This window comes from Furipterus horrens, unplaced genomic scaffold (assembly GCF_987537825.1).
Source record: "Furipterus horrens unplaced genomic scaffold, mFurHor1.1.pri manual_scaffold_11, whole genome shotgun sequence".
NCBI lineage: Eukaryota > Metazoa > Chordata > Mammalia > Chiroptera > Furipteridae > Furipterus > Furipterus horrens.
The window spans coordinates 57,471,103-57,495,166 of NW_028327181.1; the positions used below are offsets into that span (position 1 = coordinate 57,471,103).

General features: G+C 46.2%; 2 protein-coding genes across 8 annotated transcripts in view; one reads left to right on the top strand and one right to left on the bottom strand.

Annotated features, from left to right (window-relative positions):
* Positions 1–895: 895 nt before the first annotated feature.
* Positions 896–11,511, bottom strand: CYB5D2 (cytochrome b5 domain containing 2). 4 transcript variants are annotated; one of them, XR_016514054.1, is made up of 5 exons: positions 10,843–11,511; positions 7,027–7,167; positions 3,463–3,649; positions 2,976–3,191; positions 1,297–1,357 (listed from the first exon to the last, which is right to left on the bottom strand). XR_016514054.1 is itself a non-coding variant. In XM_090291459.1 (4 exons), exons 1-4 carry the CDS (start codon positions 11,090–11,092, stop codon positions 1,141–1,143), a joined length of 795 nt encoding a protein of 264 aa, XP_090147585.1. In that variant the 5' UTR covers positions 11,093–11,507; the 3' UTR covers positions 896–1,140. The 4 variants fall into 4 exon arrangements, 2 of the variants coding, with proteins under 2 accessions (XP_090147585.1, XP_090147586.1); XR_016514055.1 differs by having other exon boundaries at positions 2,976–3,107; positions 10,843–11,510; XM_090291459.1 differs by lacking the exon at positions 2,976–3,191 and having other exon boundaries at positions 896–1,357; positions 10,843–11,507.
* A 23-nt stretch (positions 11,512–11,534) lies between these two features.
* The window catches only part of ZZEF1 (zinc finger ZZ-type and EF-hand domain containing 1), a 104,130-nt gene continuing 91,600 nt past the window's right edge, over positions 11,535–24,064 (top strand). For all 4 annotated transcript variants that reach the window (XM_090291455.1, XM_090291457.1, XM_090291456.1 and 1 more), the window contains exons 1-2: positions 11,535–12,019; positions 23,452–23,596. In XM_090291455.1, the coding sequence (XP_090147581.1) occupies positions 11,666–12,019; positions 23,452–23,596 (499 nt within the window). In that variant the 5' untranslated portion in view covers positions 11,535–11,665. The remainder of the gene's footprint in view (positions 12,020–23,451; positions 23,597–24,064) is intronic.

Sequence of the window (24,064 nt, forward strand, 5' to 3'; positions counted from 1 at the left end):
GTGACTCTGGAAAGCTATTTTGTGAGGTTAATGGTGAAGGAGAGAAAAAGAGAAAGGAAGAAGCATAGAGAATGTATAAAGTAAGAGTTGAGGGGACTGGGAAAGAAATTGAGGTGAAGGCCCAGATGAGGAGCGACATGGAGTCTGTAAGGCACCACGCGCCTCTTCCTTATGTGTAAAGTAGAAATACTCCTTGCCCGTCCACTTAACCAGTTAAGATTCCAGGAGGTAACAGGATGAAATTTGTCGAGCGCAGATTACAGATGACCTTGGACACCACCCACTGGAGAAGTGCAAGGCGGCCAGCCACCTTAAGTTGAGGCCGTTTGTGCTGGCGTTTGCAGCCTTGCCCAGACTTTGACGTTGCGCTAACCAGTTACCCTTTAAGAGCTCTGAAACTACCTTCAGCCAAAAATGCAGACTATTCCCTTTGGAAACACATCACACTGAATTTTGTGTTTAAAAGAGAAACAACACCCTTGCTTTAAATTTAAAGAGGCATCCGGATTTGTTGCATCCATATGAGCAAACACACTTTCCCAATTCACAGAACTGTCACCTCTCACTGCTCTGGCCCAGCTCATGTCAACTCCGTGCAGCTTTTGGTTATAAATTCACATTTGCCTGAGGGAAGAGTCTTACCTATAAGAAAGGTTATAAAAGTCAGGGGTAACAAGTTTAGCCAGTGCACAACCTGGAAGAGTTATGTTGATGCTGGGGTTTTTTTGGGGGAGGGAGTGAGGGTGTCTTTTTTGGATGTATTGTCTTGTTTCTGAGCTGAAAGGGAATGATGTAGTCCCTTTTTGCCAGTGCCACTCACCGGGCACCAGGTGTCTGTGGGAAGGAAGCTCTTGGAGCTCAGAATGCTTTGCTTGTCTGTCCAGTTAGTTCTGAGTTGGCCGTATTTGTGCCCATTCATAGCTGAGGGCTCTGAAGGAGGATGGCAAGTAGATCTAGAAGAATAGTGGCGAATACAGGCTGATCAGTACTAGGCGGGCTGCCAAGTTCTCACCTCAGTCAGCAGAATGGTGAGCCCATGGCGAGGGCTCATGGGTCACATCTGCAGAGGCCAGAGTCCCTCCTGGTCCTCTTGTTTGATGTCAGGAGCCATCCTAGGGCCCATGAGTCAAGGGCACCAGCTTAGAGTGGGAATGAGCATGTCATGGCCAGGGGTGGGCAGCCTGTATATTCCTCCAAGTTGGGGTGGTCCAAGTCCCCCCGATTCCTGTGTGCGGGGTTGTCCGGCGCCTGGTCACTAGGGGGGCCAGTTGTTCTCACACACACACAGTGGGGCTCCTTGGCACCTGGCTTATACAGCTTCCTGGGGACGCCAATCCAGTCTCTGCTCACACCTCCACTGGAGAGAGAAGGAAAGGGGGGTGGGGTTTCTTAGAAGCATGGACTCGTGAGTCTGTCTGGGAAGGGGAGAGGAGGAAGCAGTGAGCCAAGCCCAGTGAAAAGTAGAGGTCATCCCACTTGCCATCTCGGCATCTTCCAGAGGTGGCAGTCAGCGTGTTCAGCCCCTGAACCTCGGTGCTCTCTCCCGCCTCCCTCCCGCCTCCCCGCTCCCGGTCCCACTGGCTAGTGAGCTTCTCAAAGCAGCACTGGGCCCTGATTCTCTCCTCCCTTCCCCGCTACATCCTAGCGTGGGCTGTGTCTTGATCTCAGGGTCTTGGGCACTTGGGCAGGGGTGGGCAACTGAGCACAACACAAGGCCTGATGGTCAGTCTTCTCTGAGAGGCCCTTTCCTGCCCTTCGTGCAGGCGCAGTCCCTGGTGTGACCTGGTCCAACACAGCCTGCGCGGCCTTCTGTCCTGGGCAGAGGGACCTGACTCATCTTAGGGTACTGAGTTCAGTCTCCCATGGACTCACAAGCCTTGCAAAAGGAAAAGGAAATTCTTGGAATTGATGCCCCGTATGGGTTCCGGAGCCCGGGACCAGAATCACCTGCTGTCAGAGAAACTCCGCCTCCCAGTTAGAAACCTACGCCCCTGGAGCAGATCCAAGAGCAAGGCTGTGAGGGAAGCGCACCGACATGCCCCCTTCTTCCTCCCAGCCAGCCACCCCATCGCCAGTGAACTTCCTCCACATGCAGTCCCTGCCTTCAGAACTCGCTTCTCCCAGTCCAAAGAGAGAAACATACATGTAGAAAACAACGAATTGCGTTGAGGCACAGGGATGGGGCCAGACTCCTTGGAGCCGATTTGGAAGAGCTTTGTGGGGAAAGCCGAGCCTAAGCAAGTCAGTCATGAAAGCAAGAAGGGGTCACACAAAGACAGAGATGAGGGCTGTGGGCACGGAGAGCGAGGTGGGCTCTCGAAGGGAGCCAAGTCAGGCATGGGAACCCATCCAAGCCTCTGGGTCCCTCCCATAGAGGACCCGTTCTCTCGGAAGCCCCCGCATTCAGGCCTGTGCCCCAGCACCTTTATCCTCGCTCCTCTCCCTGATGTGGGCAGGCCAGGTCCTCACAGCGCCCCGCTTTCTGGAGACGTGATAACACTGGACAAGCTGTCTCTTCAAAAGTGGTGGCCAGGAGAGAAGGGGCTCTCCTTCCTGCTCCCTTCACCCCCGCTCCCCTGAATTAAGGCAGAGGAAATATGTGATGGACGCGGTGGCTGAGCCTAGAGAAAGCTAGTGCTCTGACTGCTCTCATCCACACAGGGAACCGGCCTCAGAGAGCAAAAGGCATGGCCTCTCCCGGCAGAAGAGGGGGATCTACACAGCTCGGCACTGAAAGGAGCGGCCCTTCCCGCCCCTCCTTAGGGAGAGTGGGGTTCTTCCTTTGAGGCTCTGAAGGCTGAGGGGTTTGTCCAGTTTCTGCCTTCCTTTTCCCCCTCTCAGAGCTAAAGGAGATTTGAGGGATTTGAACTGTATTTGAATCCAAACTGGCCTGATGATTAAAGCAGAACTTTTTCTCCAGCTCCCCCAAACCAACCTGGAACGGTCCCTGTGGCATCTGTATGCATCTGGCTCACCTCAATTCCACCTAGCCTGCGCTTCCTGGAGTTACTCAGGTCTGCAGGGTTTTGAAGACAGCACCTCAGGGCCTCCTCCCTGCCTCCCGCGGGCAGTCAGGATCTGTGCTGACACACAGGAAACCGAGGCCCCTGGATGGATGACAGGCCAAAGCAAGCAAGGACACAGTAATTGTGCCTTCGCGTTGCCGGGCCAGGGCTTCTTCAGCAGCCTCTCTGCGGCATTAAAAAACAAAAACAGAAAAGATGCCGAGATCTCAACCCTAGTATTCTCATCCAGTTGCCTGGAGTGGTCCCATTATTGGTGATATTTTTAAATTGCCCAGACGATTCTAACATGTAGCCAAAGTTGAGACTCACTATCCCAAAGCACCTGTATTTTGAAAAAGTTCCCCTGGGTTAACAATCCACTTACAGATCACTGAATAACAGGGTGACCTAGAAGCTGGGTGGGAGAGGCAGAAAGCTCAGCAGGGGGCCTGCTTACCTGCTCTGGGAGCACCAGAACCGGCTGCCCCTTGCTGAGCTCCACTCTGCGTTGCATGGTGGAAACCTCTGCTTCTCTTCCAGCTCCTGTCTGTTTGCCTCTAAGCCTTCGGTGATCATGGCTTCTACCTGGGTCAGTTCTGGGGTGGGTAGCCCATCCTCTCTGTAGAACCTTCCTATCACCCTTCCTGTGGAAACAGGAAAGCTGATGTCAGTAACAATGGGAGGGAGGCACTGGGGACATTTGTAGTAAAGCTCAAGTTCCCGGGTTTCGGATTTCAGGGCTCTGTGGTAGCCTGCAGCGTGCTTACTCTTAAGAACTCACATTGGAGGGACTCGTGGCACCTTCTGTCCCGATGTCTCAACATCTGACAAGACTCCACATAGACGTATCCCTTTTGTAGTTGCAGTCTTCTGGTGAGGAAACTGGAAGTGGCCCCACTTCCAGACATCAGTTCCCTGAGCATGGAACCGTGTGCAATTCATTTTTCAGTGCTCCACAGTGCTTGAGGCACACAGCAGGTGTTCAATGCTTGACAAACAGCGTACTGTGTAGCATTTTTGTGGCTCAGTTCTTCCAACACTGAATTCTTCTGTCTTAGCTGACTGCGAGTGAGTCACTATTGAGCATTGAGTCAGTGTCAGGTGCAGCACTAGCACTTCACTAACAGTGTGTTGATCCTCCTAACAACGCTGTGAGACAGGAACCGCTGCTCCCATGTTCACAGAAGAGAAAGGGAGGAGTCCGTGGAACTAGTCATGGGTCTGCCTGCAAGCGCATGTTCTTCCCTCCCCCGTTCTCTCCTTGCTCAGTCTTCCAGTAGACATATTGAGTGGAACTGGATTGAGTTTAGAATCCCTGTCAGAATTTGTAAAGGTCTAAGCTATGGCAGCAGCCAGCAAGTGGTCGGAGAGCCTGCGGGCCAGAGCCGCAAAGGGCTCGGTTCTCCTTCGGGGCGGGAACTTTTGGCTCCCAGTCCTGAGTGTAAGTGGCCTTCACAGGCAGCACCTGTCACAGGGCAAGAGGAGCAGCTGAAAGCACTTCTAGACGCTTTGACCGGGAGGGAGGAGGGGGTAGTGTATACCGGCCCCAGCTGCGTCTGTCCGACCTCGCCAGCCCCCGAGAACCGACTTAGGTTCCAGTGGCACCGACATTCAGTGCACCCGAGACTCAGTCCATCCTCTCAAGGTCAGCTCCCTCTCCGGACTTTTCCAGTTGTGTTTATGTCACTTCTGGCTTTCCTCACTTGGATTAGGAGCCTCGGGTCTCTGACGCCGCCTGCTGCACATCCAAACGTACACTCCCATTTGTTCGCGTCTCGTCCGTTAGCAAGTCTTGTCAGTCCAGCCTTTAAAAAACACCCTGAATCTGCCTAGTCTCTTCCCTTCCTACTGCTCCTACCAAATCCAAACCGTGGATTACAGCCAGGGCCCCAGCTGGTGTCCCCTTCACTCACGCCTCCCCACAGCTCTTTCTTCTCAGAGCACCTGGGGCACCATCTGAAAAGACGGACATCGTGTCACCTGTGTGCCGTCCCCTCAGCTGAAACACTCTTCTCCAGGCCGCAGGCTGGCTGGCTCCTTTTCACCTTCCAGGTCTCGGCTTAGCTGTCACCTCCCCCGAGAGACCCGGACCCCGGACCGACTTCTCCGAAGGTGCCACTGCCCTCCCCCGCCCCCCAAACACGCATCTCATCAGTTTTACTTTATTCGCAGCCCTCTCTGGGCTTGTCTGATCTGTTTACTTGTTTTTCTCTCTCCCTACCATGAGGCCCCAGCTCCCCAAACAGCTTAGCGCAGAGCGTTTGTTTTAAGTGCCTGTGAGAATAAATGAAGGGGTCTGGGCCCAGCCCTGGGCTTGTAGTCTAAGTCGGCCTGGCACAGGACTTTCTCCTCGAGGGTCTCTGTATGGTGACAAGGCTGTTTTGGTGGCTGTTAGACATGAGACCCAAAGAGAGGGCAGCAGTAGTAGAGGCGACAGAGACGGAGCTGCAGCAGCCGTGTCATGAGAGGGGTGGGCACCACTGGCTGGGTCTCCAAGCCAGAGCTATACCCAGAACACAAGACATCACCTCATTTTCCCCTCGGGCCTGGCCATGTGGCTGCCAAGACAGTTTTCTGGTTGTCTTCACTTCAGTGTGCACCCAGATAAGACACCTTCATCCTCTGATGTGTCCTGAGGGTTTCTGGTCCCATGAAAGAGCCCGACACAACCCCCCTCCTTTAGAATGAGCTAGCAGAGGGCAGGAACTGCGCTCAGCTCCTCCCTGGGCCCCACGAGGACCAGAACCATAGCTTATCCATAGCAGAGAGTCAGGTATATCCCGACTGTAACTAAAATCCTCCTGAAGCATTTCCAACAACATGCCCCCCAACCTTCCCCCACGTGGACACATGAACCCCGTTCAAACAAGACTAGCTCACTGGTCTCACCAAGCACATCAGCTGGTTCCCCAAATACCAGTATGACACGTTTGGTCTGGCACCCTTTGCCCAAAGGACTCCGTTCTTACTCTTTTGTGTTGGGGTTTCTTTTCCTTATTAACCCAGAAATGCTTCAGCCTTGGTTTGCCAACCTCATGGGAAACAGGGAGAACAAGCCTTCAATGGCAGGCACGAATGTGGTCCCAGGAGTGAACGGGGGCAGGCTGGGTGAAAACAAGGCAGGGGGTGCTACAGGCCAACAGTGGCGGGCGGGGAGGAGGCAGCCGAACAAAAACAGCTTCAGGCGTTATGGAAACAGGTGTGGCCAGTTGGACGTGGCAGGAGCAGAGGCATTAGCAAAAATGGCAAGCTTCTCAGAAACGTAGCAGTGACAGAAGCAGTCATTCAGAGACATTGGGGGCAGAGAAAGAACTCTTCCGGCATAGGCCTGTTCCAAAGGGGAAAGGACGCTGGTGCTCCTTGGGAGGTCAGCCGTGTCTGAGAGCGGCTCCAGGGCGGGGGGTTGGGCCGGCAGGAGATGGACAAAAGGGCTCCCACCATCCCAGTTTCTGTGACTGACATTTCTTTGGGACACTGTTAAGTGTCTCCCCATTTAAAAGGTGAGTTCGCCCACGTCTCACCAGTAAGTAGCAAGTGCAGTGCCCTACACAAGTGGCGTTAACAACTGCACCTGGGACCCCATTCATCAGGATGAACACAGCTAATGTTTGTCTCCTCAGAGGACAGAATGAAAAGGATATTTGTCAAGACTGCACCCAAACTTAGGCTTCAAGCCTTCCTGACTATGTGCTGAAGCCGGATGCCTGGAACACAGGAGACAGGGAAGCTGCCTGGAGCTGGTGTTTCAGGGTGGTGCAGGCAGCCACTAGCTCTGGGGCGAGAGAGGCCAGAGCAGACGGGCAGGCAATCTTCTCCCAAGATTAAGAGTGAGGGAAACAGGTGCCCCAGCCATTTCCTTCTGGGACTCACTGCCACACTGACAGCCAGAGTTTAAGGTGAAAAATCCATGGGTATTTTTCAGATTTTAACCTTGAGTCCAAAGCCCCAAAGAATTTTAGTCCCTTAAAAACTTCCAAGAAAACTAAATGGAATCTTTGGAAATGACTAGTGGAATACCTACCAACAAATTCATAATTCTTCTCATAGAATGATAGCCAATTTTGAAGCACCAACATCTCAGAAAATGACAAGTCAGACACGTCATCCACGAGGCCTGCTTCAGAGTAATCCCCAGTTACAAACGCTCTGGATGCGTCTCGGCCTGCAGGGGAGATGTTTCCAGTAGGTCACCTTATAAATCACCAACGCTGTACCAACCCAAGGCTTATTTTCTGAGCAACAGCGGTAAGCCCCATTCTCCACCCCAAGCTAAAATAGTCCCACCTCCTCTGTCATGGATGCTGGTGGATCCTGGGCACACATTTTGGCATTTATCACATTCTTTCATTTACTTTCAGCAACATTTAATACAGCGGACCATGTCCTTTGGCTTCCACAACACTGCACTCCTGGTTTTCCTCTACTCCCTCTCGCTCGTTTTCTACCAGCCTCAGAGTTCAATTATTGCCCAACTCCTCTGCTCCATCCACACACTCCACTTAACAATCTCATCCATTTCCATGGTTTCAAATACCACCTCTATACCAAAGATTGCCAAATTTGTATCCTTACTAAGACTTTTCTTGAGCTTCAGACCTGCATATCCAATTGTCTACTCAGCATCATTTACATGTCTCTCAGACATCACAAGTTCAGAATGTCCACACTGAACTAATGGTCATCAGCGCCCCAGGAAACATGCATCTAGTCTAGTATTCCCTATCTCAGTAAATACACACCAGTTGCTCAATCCAGAGACTCAATTCTTCACATCTCCTTCATTCCTCACATCCAATCAGTCCCTAAGTCCCACAATTTCTTCCTAAATAGTTCTTGTATCAGTCTACCTTTCTCATCTACCACTTAGCAAGCCCAGGCTGTCATCGTTTTTCATCTGAACTACTACAATAAACACTACAATAAATCCCTAGTTCTTTTTACATCCACTCTTTCCCCACTAATCTATTTTCCATACAACACTTAGACTGATTATTTTAAACACAAATTGATTGTGTCATTCTCTTGTTTAATAATTCTCAGTGGCTTCCTTTTTTGCCCTATGACAATGTCAAAATTCCATAACATGCCATTCAGGACCCTGCTCCAGCTGCCACCAATGCTTTGCCTCTGTGCTCCCTGGCTGCTGGTAACAGCAATATGTTTTCCTTTTAACACTCATCAAAAAAAAAAAAAAAAAAAAATCATTGTTTCTGTGATGCGTATTTAATGTGTGTCTTTTCTACTAGCCTAAAAGTATCATAAGAGAAACACCAAACTCCTTTAGTATTGATTACTCAGTGTCTGGCAGTGCTTATGCTTTAGTAAACTCTCAGCAAGTATTGACTGAATGAAATTCAACTGACTTTCAGAAAGTGTCAAAACAATTCAAAGAAGGAAAGAACAGTCTTTTCAACAAATGGTGTTTGAACAACTGAATAGCCACATACAAAAGAATGAAATTATAGCCTTCCTCATACCATATATAAAATTAACTCAAAATAGACCAATGACCTGAATGTATGAACTAAAACTATAGAACTCTTAGAAGAAAAACAGGTGTAAGTCCTTGTGACCTTGGATTAGGCAATAGTTTCTTAGGATACCAAAAGCACAACCAACCAAAGAAAAAAAATTAATTGAACTTCATCAAAATGAAAAATTTTGTGCTTTAAAGGATACTATCAAGAAAGTGAAAAACAACCTACAGAATGGGAGAAAATATTTGCAAATCCTATATCGGTATCCACAATATATAAAGAGTTCTAAAAACTCAGCAATGAAAAGACAACCCAATTAAAAAATGGACAAAGAATTTTAATAGACATTTATCCAAGGAGAATATACAAATGTTCAATAAGCACATGAAAAGATCTGAACATCATTAGTTATTAGGGAAGTGCAAATAATCAAAACCACAATGAGATACCATTTTAAACCCACTAAAATGACTATAATCAAAAAGACAAAAAGGAGCTAATAACTTTGGTGATGGAGAAATTGAAATTCTAATGCATCAATGGTGAGAATGCACAAGAGTGCAGCCACTTTAGAAAACAATTTGGAAGTTTCTCAAAAAGTTAAAACACAGTTACCTGGCAATTCTATGTAAATACTAGGTAAATACCCAAGAAAACTGAAAACATGCCCACACAAAAACTTGCAGCATGATTCATAATAGGCAAAAGTGCAAACAACCCAAATTCCAAATGATGAATAAACTAAAGTGGTATATCTGTGCAATGGAATATTATTTGGCCATAAAATGGAATGGTGTGCTGATACATAATGGAAGAACCTTGAATACATGTTAAGTGAAATAAACCAGTCACAAAAGGCCACATATATGACTCCATTTAAATGGAAAGCCCAGAATAGGCAATTCTTTAAAGACAGAAAGTAGATAGTGGTTGTCAGGGATTGGGGGATAGAAGGGAATGGGGAGTGACTGCTAATAGACACAGGGTTTCTTTCGAGGGGGGTGATAAAAATGTCTGCACAACTTTCTATTATGTGAATTACATCTTAATAAAAATATTGACTGAACAAATAAATAAGTGAACTTAATAAAGCTGCTTCTCTACTAGACTGTGTGGGTGGTGGGGAGCATGCGATAATCTTTGATTTCTCAGCACCTGGCACAAGGCAGGCTACATGGTAGGGGCCAATAAATGGGTGTTGAATGAATAACGGGCACAGAGGAACTCAGCAGACAGTAGAGCACATTGCGCAAGAAGTATCACCCCAGAAATGGAGGGTTTTATGCTTACACTGTGGATATGGCCATGACAGCTGCACCAGATGGGGCCGGAGAGTGTACAAAAATTGCCCTCTCCTGGCAGGTAAAATGAAACCCTTAATTCCAGTCCCAACTCCACTTCTACCTCAGGGTGTAGCCCTTGAAAAGTCCTAACCTGGTAAATTGTTTGAGAAGCTTGACAACACCAACTGAACTTACATAATCCCTTTTCTGTCTATGCTTCTGTTTCCAAAGTTCTCCCTCAAGACAGGGTGGTGACTTGTATTGAAGTACTAGAGGCAGCTTCCCAATTTCCCTAAGATAATAAATGACGAGTGGAAAATGCTTATTTAATATCAGCCTAGTCACTGGCCTTAACTTCCTCTGCATTTTTTCTTTTAATCTGGGAATGGTCATTCCTCTGGAATGCTAAGCAAACATCTCTAAAGGTAATAAGCTGGTGGTCTTAGGGCAAGTCCTGTTAGTAATTAGTTCTGAGGGCTTTAGGCAAATTACATCCTTTAATCCCCTCAACTGTGAAACAGAGTCAGCAGAATAAACTGAATTTGGCAAGTGTTCTTCAAGGCCTAACATACTGAAGGACTGTAAAGGTGACCAGACTCCTTCCTCACGCTCTAACCTCCTAATCTTTTTAAAGAAAGGCAGACAAGTGCATCTGTACTGAAAGCAAGAACTACTCAAACCACATGTACTATTTCTAGGGGAAAGTTGGGTGGGGAGAAACTTGGATGCGGACATAAGGAAGAGATGTCTGGAATCATCTCTTGAAGGCAGAGGCCAGATCTCATTCATCTGTGTGCCCCGAGGGCCACGCAGTGTGGCACAAAGCAGGTATCTCTCCGGGGGCTTCCGCCGGTGGGTGATGGGTAACTAACAAGAGGCAGGAGACGCGTTTGTCCACGGAAACGACAGGGAGAACAGAGACCGGTCACTCCTGGCTATAGTAACGCCCAGTCAGAGACTAGAAGGATCGTGCAGCTGCGCCCGGCCCCCATGCTGGTCTGATGAGTATGAGAAAAAAAGCAGATGAATAAATGCCCGCGTCGGAGCAATGAAGGGAGCGAGCCGCCTCGTTAATACCTGCGAAACCGCTATAGTGAGCCCCAGGCTCGTAATGCCTCCGACCAGCGGACACATCGTAGACGCGACCCAGCAATGCCAAGTAGAGGCCGGGGGCCCCAGGGCCGCCGCGGTAGCGGGCCAGCTCCTCGGGTATGAAAAGGCGAAAGCCAGCGCGGGAGCTCCACCAGCCCATCAGCCGCGCTGCCACCACCGCTGCCGCAGCGGTGGCCAGGCCCAGTAGGAACCCGCGCCCGCCGAGCCCCAGCATTTAGGCTGCTGCACACCTTCCGCTCTTCCGAGTTTTCTGCCTCTGCGCCCACAACTAAGATGGCGGAGATGCTGGCCGCGACGTCACCGGCGCTACACGCTCTCTTGTCCGCCTGTCACCGAAAAGACTAAAAGGATCAAGTCCGGGTAAAGCTCACTCTCCGGCTCCGACTCTTTCTCGTAGTTTTTCAGCACAGGTAGGGAACGTGGAAGGATACCCAGGAAGTGAGCAGCAAAAGGTCTTCTTGGCTTGCAGGTTCTCCGCCCCGAACAAAGATGGTGGCAAAGGAGTCCACGGGATGACGCAGACAGCATGACAGCTGCGCCCCTTCGTAACTCGGAGTTCCCCACCCTTTGCTGAGGCTGTCCTCCCCTGTCTCGCGACAGCGGATAGAGTCCGCTTGACGGCGCCTTTGCGACAGAAGTCTTCGCTTGACGGCGAGGAAGCCGGAAGCCGCTGCCGCCGCCGTGGTCCCCTCCCCGTCCCCGCCCGCCGGGTACTGTCTGAGGTTGACAGGTCGAGGCGGGGAGGCGGCGGCGGCGGCAGAGCCGGGGCGCCCGAGACGGAGACCCCATGGGGAACGCTCCGAGTCACAGCAGCGAAGACGAAGCGGCAGCCCCCGGGGGCGAGAGCTGGGGCCCGCACCAGGACTGGGCCGCGGACTCCGGCATGACCCCCGGCCCGGGCCCTGCCGCACCGGCGCTGCCGCCGGCCCCAGCGCTGCTGGAGCCGGCCCGGCTGCGAGAGGCGGCGGCTGCGCTGCGGCCCTCGCCGCCCTGCGAGTCTCTGGTGTCCAGGCACCACGGCGCGCTGTTACGCTGGCTGGAAGAGCGGCTGGGCCGCGGCGAAGAGTCCGTCACCCTGGAGCAGTTCCGGGAACTGCTGGAGGCTCGCGGCGCCGGCTGCTCGGGCGAGCAGTTCGAAGAGGTTAGGGCTGGCTCGCGACTGCGGGGCGGGGGCAGGGCAGTCGCCCCCAAGGGCGTGAAGAGGTGGGCGGTGGCTTTGGGGTGACCAGATAGGAACCCGCAGGTTCTGAAAATGGAAGCAGGGGGGTGCCGGGACTTACATGGGGTGCATTCCAGCCTGTTCATGACTGCAGACGGCTACAAATTTTTTTAACCTTTATTAGAAATGTGGAAAGCCTAGACTTAGGCCGTCCTTGCGCTGAAGAACTGAACAAGACCAGATGGCTTTGCATTTTGCTGTAGTACAGAAATTTGTGCAGTTGCCAGACGCTGGATCAACTGCTCTCTGGAGCTTTCTTATCAGGCTCCAGAACAGTTTTTAAGGCAGAGGCGGTGTAGTGATCGAGGGAGGGGCAGTGAAAACCATTCTGTTTTATTGGCCAGGGGCGTTCAGAAGGAGCACCTTCTGAGTTCAGTGTGTGGGCACCTAACAAACGTGGGAGGAAAATAACATCTACTAGGAAAACACATTCTAAAAGCCATTCTCATCAGGCAAAAACTAGCATTTCCAAATATACATTTGTGTTTAGATCTTTGAAGAACCATATTTTAGACTAAACCTCCATAGACCCTAAAACTTAGAGGCAAATACGAGGTTTCCTGTGAATACTTGCAATTATACAGTTTTTGGTATAATTACCAACATCATCTCTTAAATCATTAACAGCAAGTCGATATGGCAACAAAATATTTTCCTTGAAAGGGATCTAAGGAATTATCTGTGCTGAACACTTCATTTTAGAGTTAAGAAGAGAACTGATCCAAGGTCACCCAGTAAATCATTGGCAAAATTGAGACTGTCACTCAAATTTCTTGGTTTTGTCTTATCTCCACTACCTCCTTCTTGTGATCCTTTTTAACTCCACAATGTTATAAAAAAAGGTGCTTAAGTTTTGAAAATGAGTAAGCTATGTAGACTCTTCAGTGTCAGTGAAAGGTGAATACAGAATGTTGTAAACTTTTATGGCATTACAGTAAAGTACTTGTAATGCCATAAAGAAGTGATTTATACTCTATAACCAGAGGCTTGTAAAATATTTTAAGAATTTTTCCTGTAGATGTCCAGAATTCAGATAATGTGATTTTGTATGTTTCTTGTATTTTCCTTTAAAAAAGATCTGTAAGGCATACCAACTCTTGAAAATGTTGGTCATATTAGTGAAGGGCCTCCATTTTTTAATTTTTCAATTACAGTTTACATTCAGTACTATTTTGTATTAGTTTCAGGTGTACAGCATAGTTATTAGACAGTCATATATTTTGCAAAGTGTTCTCCCTGATATTTCAGGTACTCACCTGGCACCACACATAGTTATTACAATGTTATTGACTATATTCCCTATGTTATACTTTACGTCCACATGACTATTCTGTAACTTATACTTCTTAATTCCTTCACCTTTTTCACCCAGTCCCCCAAAACCTCCTCCCTGCTGACAATCGTCAGCTTGTTCTCTGTATCTATAAGTCTGTTTCAGTTTTGTTTGTTTGTTTATTTTGTTCTTTAGATTCCACATATAAGTGAAATTGTGTGGTATTTGTGTTTCTCTGTCTGACTTACTTCACTTAGCATAATACTCTCCAGGTCCATCCATGCTGTTGTAAATGGTAAGATTTCATTCTTTTTTATGGCTAAGTAATATTCCATTGTGTATCTGTACCACAGCTTTTTATCCATAGTCTGTTCATGGGCACTTGGGTTGCTTCCATATCTTGGCTGTTGTAAATAATGCTGCAGTGAACGTAAGGGTACATATATTCTTTTGAGTTAGTGTTCTGGGTTTCTTTAGATATATACTCAGAAATGCAATTGCTGCGTCATAAGGCAGTTCCATTTTTAATGTTTTGAGAAACCTCCATTCTGTTTTCTATAGTGGCTGCACCAGTCTGCATTCCTACCAACAGTGCGTGAGGGTTCCCTTTTTTCCACATCCTCGCCAACACTTTCATTTGTTGATTTATGGACGATAGCCATTCTGACAGGTGTGAGGTGATATTTTATTATGGTTTTAATTTGCATTTCTCTGATGGCTAGTGATGTTGAGCATCTTTTACATAAGTCTTTTGGTCATCTGTATGCCCTCTTTGGAGAAGTGTTTATTCAGGTCCTCTGCCCATTTTAATTGGATTGTTTAATTTTTTGTGTTTGTGTGAGCTCTTTATAAGTTTTGCATATTACCCCTTATTGGATGTATCATTGCTGAATATCTTCTCCCATTCAGTAAGTTGTCTTTTCATTTTGTTGCTGGTTCCCTTTGCTGTGCAAAACCTTTTTAGTTTGATGTAGTCTTATTTGTTTATTTTTTCTTTTGTTTCCCTTGTCTAAGGAGATATATTAGAAAAATTATTGCTAAGAGAAATGTCAGAGATTTTATTCCCTGTGTTTTCTTTTAGGAGTTTTACTGTTTCGAGCCTTACATTTAAGTCTTTAATCCATTTTGAGTTTATCCTTGTATATGGTGTAAGAAGGTGGTCTAGTTTCATTTTTTGTATGTATCTCTCCAGTTTTCCCGACACCATTTATTGAATAGACTATTTTTATCCCATTGTAAGTTCTTGCCTCCTTTGTCATATATTAACTGACCACACATGCGTTTGTTTATTTCTGGACTCTCTATTCAGTTCCATTTATCTATGAGTCTATTTTTATGCCAGTACCATGCTGTTTTGATTCCCGTAGCCTTGTATAGTTTGACATCAGGTAGTGTGACACCTTCAACTTTGTTCTTCTTTCTCAAGTTTGCTATTCCATTTTTTTTTAATTCCAAAAATACCCATAATACTTCCACTCTAGTCCTAAGTATATTATGAGAAAATGAAGCTGTGCAAGAACACTGTGTGGATTTGTTAAAGGAGTTGGCACTTTTCAGAGCTGCCAACAAGAGAATGTAGAGAAACAGTGTTTACATTGTGAGTGTCTGATGGGAATAGAGCTACAGGTGAAGTTTACAGAAGTCCTGTAATGTAAGGCCAAGAAGTACTCAAGGTGTGGTCCAGAAATCATGTGAGAGCCATGACATTACTCATTAATTTATTGAGCAAATATTTGTTGGCATAGACTGAGTGCCAGACATTCAGCTGACAGTGGACAAAGCAGAAACTTGCTCTTAAAGAGTATGTAGTACTGAAAGAGACTTACATTGACCCACCAATTGGTATTATCCAAGGGAAAGTGTAAGGGGAGGAAAAAAAAACAGCAGGAGTATTTAACCTCATCTAGGGAGTCAAGGAAGACTACCTGAGAGAGTAACATTTCCGCTCAGATTTGAAGGATAAAAGCCTATCAGGAGCAGAAGCTGTTAGCAGTGTTTCAGGCGGGGGGAATTGCGTGCATGGGTCCAAAGTCCAGAGAATGGAGAACTGGAAGAATGGTGTGATATATCAGGGACAGACAAAACTGCTCCAAGGGACAGAAAATCCAGTGCAACAGTGGTTTAAACAATAAAGAAGCTTATGTAAAAGTCTAGGTAAGCAGTTCAGGGTTGGTATGGCAGTTTCACAGATGTCAGGGACCTGGCTCTGTCCATCTTGTGCTGTCCTCCTCCATAGGCACTTTCTACCTAGTGATCCAAGTGACTCCTTCAACTGATCCTTCCCACATTCCAGCGAACTGGAAAGGGAAGAGGGAAGGAAAAGGCCATGCATGCCTCCTCTCTGAAGGGCATGGCTTATATCCCACTGGCCTAAATCCAGTCATATAGCTACAAGGGAGGCTGGGAAAGATCCTTATTCCATGTCACATATTCAGCTAAAAATCAGGATTTAAATACTGAGGCAGAAAGCAGATTCTGGGTTATAATTAGCAGTCTTTTCCTCGTGTGGCTAGATCATAGAACTCAGCTGGAGGAGAACAAGTTTCGAGAAGTAGGCAGGGACCAGACTGGCAGTTCTTTGCATCCTGTATTAAATAAGAGTTTGGAAATGGTGGAGTTTTAAATAAAGAGCCATGATGGTTGTGGCTGCTTTGTGGGAGAACCAGGTGGAGAAGGGTCAGAGTAGTTAGCAGATCAATTAGGAGATTATTATAACAGATTTTGGGTGGGGATGGTTGGGGCTTGAGTTGTTACTAAAATCTGGGGACTCTCACTGGTTATCATTGGTTATTTGAAGAGTGGTTCTGGCTCAAAGTGAAGGCTTAGCCAAGGTTTAAAAACCTAACAATTGGGATCATCTCACAATGGTTGTCCTGTCTATAAGTAAGGTATAATTATATTAGTAACATAAAAATAAGCATTAGCTATGCATTTGATTCTGCGCTTTAGAAATAAGTCTGTCCATATCCTGGCCAGTGGGGCTTAGTTGGTGGGAGCATCCCATAAACTGAAAGGTCGCAGGTTCGATTCCCAGTCAGGGGACATGCCTAGGTTGTGGGTTTGGTCCTGGGTTGGGGCATGTGTGAAAAGGCAGCCAATTGAAGTTTCTCTCTTTTCTTCTCTCTAAAATCAATAAGCATGTCCTTGATTGAGGATTAAAAAAATTATATGTCTGTCCTTTCACTTAATTGAGTACACATTTCTCTGCTTTAGTTAATTCCACATATACACTTCCCTTCATTCATTTTATGAGAGCTAGCACCATAGAGCAGGTTACAATCAGTGTAGATTCAGTGTACATTTATTATTATAATGCTAAACATTTCCCAGTTTTACGTGTTGGTTCTTTTAGCTCCTAATTTGTGTCCAACCAGCTTGTCTTGCTTTGACATTTCTGTGACCATAATTGCTTGAGGTGGTTTCTTGGAGTTGTTCATGGAACAAAGTCTGAAATGTTATCATTTTATAGTACAACACACCTTTTCTCATGGTGGGTGTGGTCCATGGAGGGCTCTGGTTTGCTCACAGGGAGCAATATTTAATTGACTCATGTAGAAGAGAAATATAGTTAAAATTAAATTCTTAGTTGACATCAGAGATTAGAGATTAGATATTTGTGCTCTTAATATGATACGCTTCCAGAAAATCATGTAGACTCTAGGGCAGAAAAAGTGCTGAACACAGGTTGATAGCAGATGGCTTTAGGGTAGGAATTTAATATGAATAGGTCTTATTTTATTAATTTGCTGAATTAGCTTTGGTACCTACTTTGTGAAATTCATTGGGTTGTAAATCCTGAGGGAAGGACCATTTTTATTCATTTATTTATAGTCTTAGCACAGTCCTGGCTCATAGCTGGCACTCAGTGTTTACCCCCCATGGTGCCCGCAGTTTGATCTAACAGGTTGACTATGGTGCAGTCTTCCTTCTCTCACCTTGTATTTCACACTCGATCTGTAACCTTTTAATAATAAGATATTTCTTGATGTTGGAGGAAACAATTAAATATAATTTTAGCGAAGACTTTAAAAGGTTCTTAGTCACTATTGGCTTTAGAGGAAATTTGGAGAAAAATGCCATTTTGGCATTATATTGGAAGTATTAATAAACTAATTTAAAATGGCTCTGAGCTCAAGACCGATGCAAATAGAATTATACAGTTGTAATTCTCTACCCCTTCAAGACAGGGAGTGTGAGAGATGTGTGTGTGCACTATTAAGATGAAGCAGACTACCGGCCTTGCTTGGGGCCTGCAGGGGCTCCCCTCTGCCTGAGGCATCCTCCCAGTGCGTGGCAGCCCTCTGGCTGACCGCTCCTGTCTGACCTCATCTGCCTCTGTGCCCCTGCACGAGCCCTGTGCCCTAGGCAGTGGGACATCTTCCTGGTCCTGCATGAGGACCTTGCTTTTCTCGGTTGTAAAAGATTCTCTGTCTTGGTACTATCACCTGGCCAGAACCGAGCCTTTCTTGTGCCATGATTCAGATGGCTTCTGGATAGTGAGTGGTGTTTCCAACTGCCCTCCCTGAGGCTTCAGTTTCCTGTCCTGTACAGGTCACTTGGCACTTAGAACACACTGCCTGGTCTTGTTCTGCAATTAAGCTGGGAGGCCCCCCTAGCCACCAGCCAGCCTGTTTTACTCCCGCACACGGGAAGTTTTCAGTCAGTGATGGCAGTTTAGAAGAGAGAGATCCCAGGTGAATTGGAGGTTATTTGGCCCTGAGTGATCTGATGTTGGGGCAGGGAGATGGGGAAATGATGGTATTGGCTTCTTTTGGAGAAATTAGTGATCCAAGAGAGAGAGATGGAGGAAAGGTCATATCTCTCTGTTTTGCCTTTTCCTGATTTCCAAAATGCTACTTCATCATGTACTGTCTTGCTTTAGAAACTTCAGGGTCAACTGTTAGTCTAACATTTAGGTCTTCCCATTCTTTCCGCTCTTGCCTCCCAGTGCTCTTTAGGCAGCCAGCTCCATTCTCTGTTTCCCATGTATGCGGGAATTTTGTCCTGTGTTCTCTTTCTCTTCCCTTCAGCCCTTTGCTCCGTCCTAAGCCCATTCCACTCTCAGGGACTACAGAGAAGCATTTATAGTAGCATGGAGTTTGGGCAAGGCTGCACCAAACCAAGGCTTGAGGGGCTGGAAGAATTTGCCAGGCAAAGGAAGAAAGGGATATTCCATTTGAAAGGTACAGCAGGTGCAAATATATTGAGGTGAGAGAGAGCATGGCAAACTGGGAGAATGATACTCCTTTGGCACCTAGTCTAGAGTTTGAGTTGGCTGGGAACTTAGTAACCATTGCATGTAACCTCTCCCCTTTCCTTCCCCCATAAAGGGATTCCCTTCTGTAACATCCTGGACACATATGTAGTTAGCTTGTTAATGGTATCAGCAAGTTTGCTGTTTTCTAAGTCTACCTATTCCACTGTTCTTAGACTGAGCTTGAGAATTGCTGCCTGATTGTGGGCAAATCCTAGTTCCATCCTCAAGCCATGTGACCTTGATTGACTTATGTGACTACTCTGTGTCCCAGTTGCCTTGCCTATTAAATGAGCATAGTATCTACCTTATGTAGTTGGCGTGAAGATTATGAATTAGATCATGTGAGGCACCTAGAACAGTGCCTGGCACATGCTCAGTGCTTAATAAATGTTGCTGTTCGTAGCATTATTCTTCTCTGTTTTTGTTTTATGCTGGGACTGTTTACACCGTCTTCTATGTGAGAGCCCTTTCACTTCTTCGCTTATACATGGAATGTGAGACTGTCTTACAGATGAGTAAACTCAGGCCGTAAATGAATCGTGGTCCTCTCATTTAATAAGTGGCAGAACCTGGGACTAGATCCAGATCTTTGGACTTCTGACGGAGCGTGTTTCTCCCCAGTTGAACCAGCATACAGCTGGATTGTAATAACAGTTCTTTGCAGTTTACTAGGCATAGTCTTCTTTGTGAAACCTTTGGCTCCTCACAACAAGCTATGAAGAAAGGTTGGGCAGAAGAGGAGTTGCAACTTAGAGAGGCCAGGAGTCTTGTCCCAGGTCTCAGAGTAAGCAGTAAATCTGACCAGATTTCCTCTTAGTTTACTGTGTTTATATTACTTCTTGATGAGTTTTCAGTTTTAGGCTTTATCCATTCTATTCCCACTGTAGACTGTGAGACCACAGTTGTCTTTCACCTTCCTGTCCTTACCTGCGCATCTCCTGGCCTCCCAGTAAACTTGTCTCCACTTCTTTAGATCACTCTTGATATTTACATTTGTATGATTATGTAAATTGTATTCATAGCTGGGCTGTGTAGTGTTCCATAATTACTTTTCCTTTATTATACATCTTTTTATTTTGTCTGGAGTTAACCATTGAATTGGTACTTTTTTTTTTTTTTTGCTTAATTTTTTTTTTGTCTTTTAGCATTAATTTAATCCCAGATTTGCTGCCAGTTGTCTAAATCTCTTCTTACACAAGCATTCAATATGTTCAGTTACATGGGTATTCTATCGGTTTATCTTTTCAAAGTCTGTTTCCCAGAGCCTTCAGATCTGCTTCATTCTGAACTTGGTATTCTCTAGGTCTGCTGTGCAGCTATCATCTTAGAATCTCCGTTATCTGGGGATTTATTTTCTTTTGGTCACATCCCTCTTCCTCTTTCTTGGCATAGTCCTTCATTCTGGTGGCCACATCCTCTAGTAGCTTTCTGAATAAGGGAGTGTTAAGTAGGTTTGTTTTTTTTTTAAGAACCTTGCACATATAGGACCGTCTTTATTCTGCTCTTTCACAGTAAGGGTATTGGGCTGAGTGTGACTCCTGGTTTAGGAGAGTCCCCCAGAATGTTGAAGGCACCGATCCCTTTGTCTTCTGGCTTCTAGTCCATTCTGATTCTTAGACTCTTACATGGAAACTGTGTCTTCTCCCTGAAAGCAGGAACTTCTCTTTCCTCTCAGTGCTGTGCAATTTCATTATGCTGTGCATTTATCCATTTGTGTAGGGTATTCAGCGTCCTCAGTCTAGAACTCATGTTCGTCAGTGTGAGGAAGCTATCCTGAGTCCTGACGACTGTGATGTTCTCCCCTCCACTGTCTATGCTCCCTTTTTCTGGAACTCATTCTTTGGATGTTGGACCTCCTGAACTGGTCTCCTGATTTATCTTCTTTTCTTTCCCATTTTCTGTCATTTCATCTTTTTGCTGTGCTTTTAGGACACTTCAGTCATCTTTCTCTTCCAGCCTAGTAAGAATGATCTCCTAAAATCTATTGATATTTTCATTTTGCCTTGATAATTTTAATTTTCAAGTGTTCATAAAAATTTTCTGAATATCCTGCTTTTAATAATAGTGTTCTGTTCTTTCATGGTTGCAATATCTTTTTTTATTGGTGGTGGTGGCTACACAGCTCTGAGTATACTAAAACCCACTGTCTTACACCTCAGTAAAGCTGGTATTTAAAAATATCATTTCAAATATTTTTCTGCCCTGGCTAGTGTGGCTGAGTGGATTAAGCATCAGCCTGCAAACCTAAAGGTCACTGGTTCTATTCCCAGTCAGGGCACGTGCCTGGGTTGCAGGCAAGGTCCCTAGTTAGGGGCATGTGAGAGGCAATTGATCCTTTTCTCCATCTCTTCCCTGCTCTCTAAAAATAAATAAAATCTTTAAAATATTTATTTGAAGATATTGATAATCCTTTTGAAGTTTTCTTCTCCTTGAACAGTGCTTCCTTTTCTCCAAGTTGCTTTTCCTGTTTCATAGTAAGCCTTCCCTCAAATGTCTAGTGGTCCTAGGCTGTCCACTCATACCAAAAAAATGGGAGACTACAGGCACCTTGCATCCTGCTCAGTGTCGTGGATAGAGCCACTCTGGTCTGCTGTGGGATCTCCCCTCCACCATCTGAGGCGTTTGTGGCAACCTACACACAAGCAGGACATGTGTTCGCCTCACCCCTGGGTTCTGATGGAGAAGAGGTTGGATGCAGGTGCCCCTAGGGGCCTGACTCAGATTGATAGGCTGGAGGAAGTGTGGGCGATTCGCTGTTTACATGCTGTGCCATGAGCAAAATTTCTGCAGATTTCAACAGTTTATTTGAGCCAAATTGACAACATGTGCCAGGGAGCAAGATCTCAAATGCACCCTGAAAAGGTAATTTTAAAGTGCAGAAACCTGGCAGACAGCTATCTTAACCAAGATAGCTTTTCAGCAGTACCTGTTACTGCCAGCTCTTGTCTTTTGGAGCCCTGCAGGGTAGGGCCGCTTGCTTCTCAGCTTTGCCCAGTCTAGCTTGGGATTCCATTCTCTTGGGTCAGCCAATGCAGTACTAACCCATCTGCTTCCTAGCTTCCAAAATCTCGTTGCTGTTGCATTATCTTCTATTCTTCATGCTTGTTCTTTAGCATTGCTTTACAATATTGTCTTAGCAGGCTTTCAGGAGGGAACAGAGGTAGAGGATGTTGTTCAGTATGACTCCTTTGAACGCTCCTGATGGCTGGTGGTTCAGCTGGGGCTCTGATGCCTTAAGAGATGGAGTGGACATTCCTTCCCAGAGCCTCCTAATCCATCTTTATACCCCACCGACAGCACCCAAGTTCATCTTCACGATCCACTCTTCCCTCTGACCTCTAGCTAGTGACCTTAATTGTGCCTTCTCATGACAGCTCATCAGATCGTGGCTGAGAAGGATTCTGTTACTCCCAGTCGTGTCTTCTCCGCACTGAAGATTCCATGTCCTTCAGCTGTTGCTTACAGGGCAGTCTCTAGTCTCTAGTCTCTCCACCATGGCCTTTTTCCTCTGCTCTATTTCATTTCCTTCTGGTGTGTAGCTTCCAAACTAAACGGAGCCTCTTGGATTGGGTATAATCAGAAAAGAGTAGGATATCTTCTCTCCTTTGGAACATTGTACCTGATTAGGATAGCCTTTGACCCTATTAACTTTTTGGGTAGTCTTGTCACCTTGAGTACAGGCAAAAAGAATACTGAGATCTTCATTCACATGTTGCTTCCAATCTCTGTCCCCTCGTCCTGCATTTATGTCCTTGGTTTTTGGACCCAAACACAAGGGGTTGTATATGTTCCTATTAAATGTTGCATTGTTCAGAGGTCTGTGATGAAAATGGGGCTATTTGTGTCAGTCATGAAACCTCATACTTCGTGAAGGAGGAAAATAAGGAATAGGAGCAGGAATTTTAAGGAAGAGAGGATTACTTAGAAAAGAGGGTAGAAGACTCCTAAAGTGTTCCTGGTGAGGGATGTCTGTGAGTGAGTGTATCAGCAGAAGGAGAGAAGCTACTGATGAGGGAGGATTTGGGACCTGAGGGAAGGAGGTGTTGCTAAATGCGGGAAGCCTTGTAGGATGTGAGAGGGAATAGGGTCAAGAGCAGTGGAGGGGTGATGCTGCAGGTGAGAAAGGAGAAGGGGACACTCTCACTGCTACTGTGCTTTCACTTATGGGGCTCTGTCACCTGTTACTTAATCCAGGCAGCAGCCTGTGAGTTAGGTAATATTTGCGCCATCTTTTGGATCAGGAAGCTGAGGCCTAAGGAGGTAAATAAACATGTGTAAAGTCACATAGCCTGTTAGTGACAGAGCAGAATTCAAACCAAATCCCATGCTGTGCCCAGTTCCGTAGGTGACCCTAACGTGTGGGGAGCAAGTCAGATTATGGTTAAAGGTCAGTGAAAGCAGGACTGTGGAGTGGATAAATCAAGTTAGCTCTCATGTGAGAGGTGTGTTTAAAAGGAAAAACCCATCTAAAGCTGAGGTGTTACTCTGAGACAGTTCTTTCTAGTTCTAGCTTTGTATTTGGCACTTTGTAACCAGTTGGAAAATTTTGCCTTGGTTGCTTTCTTCTGAAATTATTTGCAGGAAGGGAGAGTATTCTCTTGAAAGAGAGATGAGATGATAAAATTGTTTATACATGTAGTAATACTTATATACATTCATTCTGAAAAGCACAAGGAGTTACTATTCTGAATTTATTGTTCTTTGAATGTTATATATGGAATCTTCCCACAACAACAACAAAAATTATTGGTCTTAAAAATTGTAAAAGAACTATTTCTTCAAAATTCGGAACAGACCTTATTTTCTTGCGTCTCTTTTTGGCAGGCCTTTGCCCAGTTTGATGCCGAAGGTGACGGGACAGTTGATGCTGAGAGCATGTTGGAGGCCCTCAAGAATTCCAGTGGAGCAAATCTTCAGGGGGAGCTGAGCCACATCATCAGACAGCTGCAGGCCTGTTCTCTTGTTCCAGGTAGGGCCCTCATCTGAGTGCCGCACGCTAAAGAGCACTCTCTTCGAGCCAAAAGGAACTTCGCCGTATTGCAGTGGTCAATAGGCAAGCTTGTGAGCACCATGAAGTGAAGGTGCTTCATGAGGCACACGATCTGAATTAGTGTAACCATTTCCTTTGTCCCCCATGAGCTGTTCTACCATTTTTGTGAACCTTTTTCATGGATTATCTTTATTTTCTTAATTTTTAAAAAGATTTTATTTGTTTATTTTTTAGAGAAAAAGGAAGGGAGGGAGAAAGAGAGGGAGAGAAACATCAGTGCACAGTTGCCTCTCATGCTCCCCCAACTGGGGACCTGGCTCACAACCCAGGCATGTGCCCTGACTGGGAATCAAACTGCAACCCATTGGTTCGCAGGCAGGTGCTCAATCCACTGAGCCACAGCAGCCAGGGTGAGATTACCTTTCTTAGTGGATCTTGTTGTTTCAC

Coding starts and splice junctions, on each gene's coding strand:
- CYB5D2 (XM_090291459.1), bottom strand. CDS start 11,092: ATGCTGGGGCTCGGCGGGCGCGGGTTCCTACTGGGCCTGGCCACCGCT. Junction 7,168..10,842: donor TCACTATAGCGGTTTCGCAG/GTATTAACGAGG, acceptor TCTCCCCTGCAG/GCCGAGACGCATCCAGAGCG. Junction 1,358..3,462: donor TTCTGGTGCTCCCAGAGCAG/GTAAGCAGGCCC, acceptor TTCTCTCTCCAG/TGGAGGTGTGAGCAGAGACT.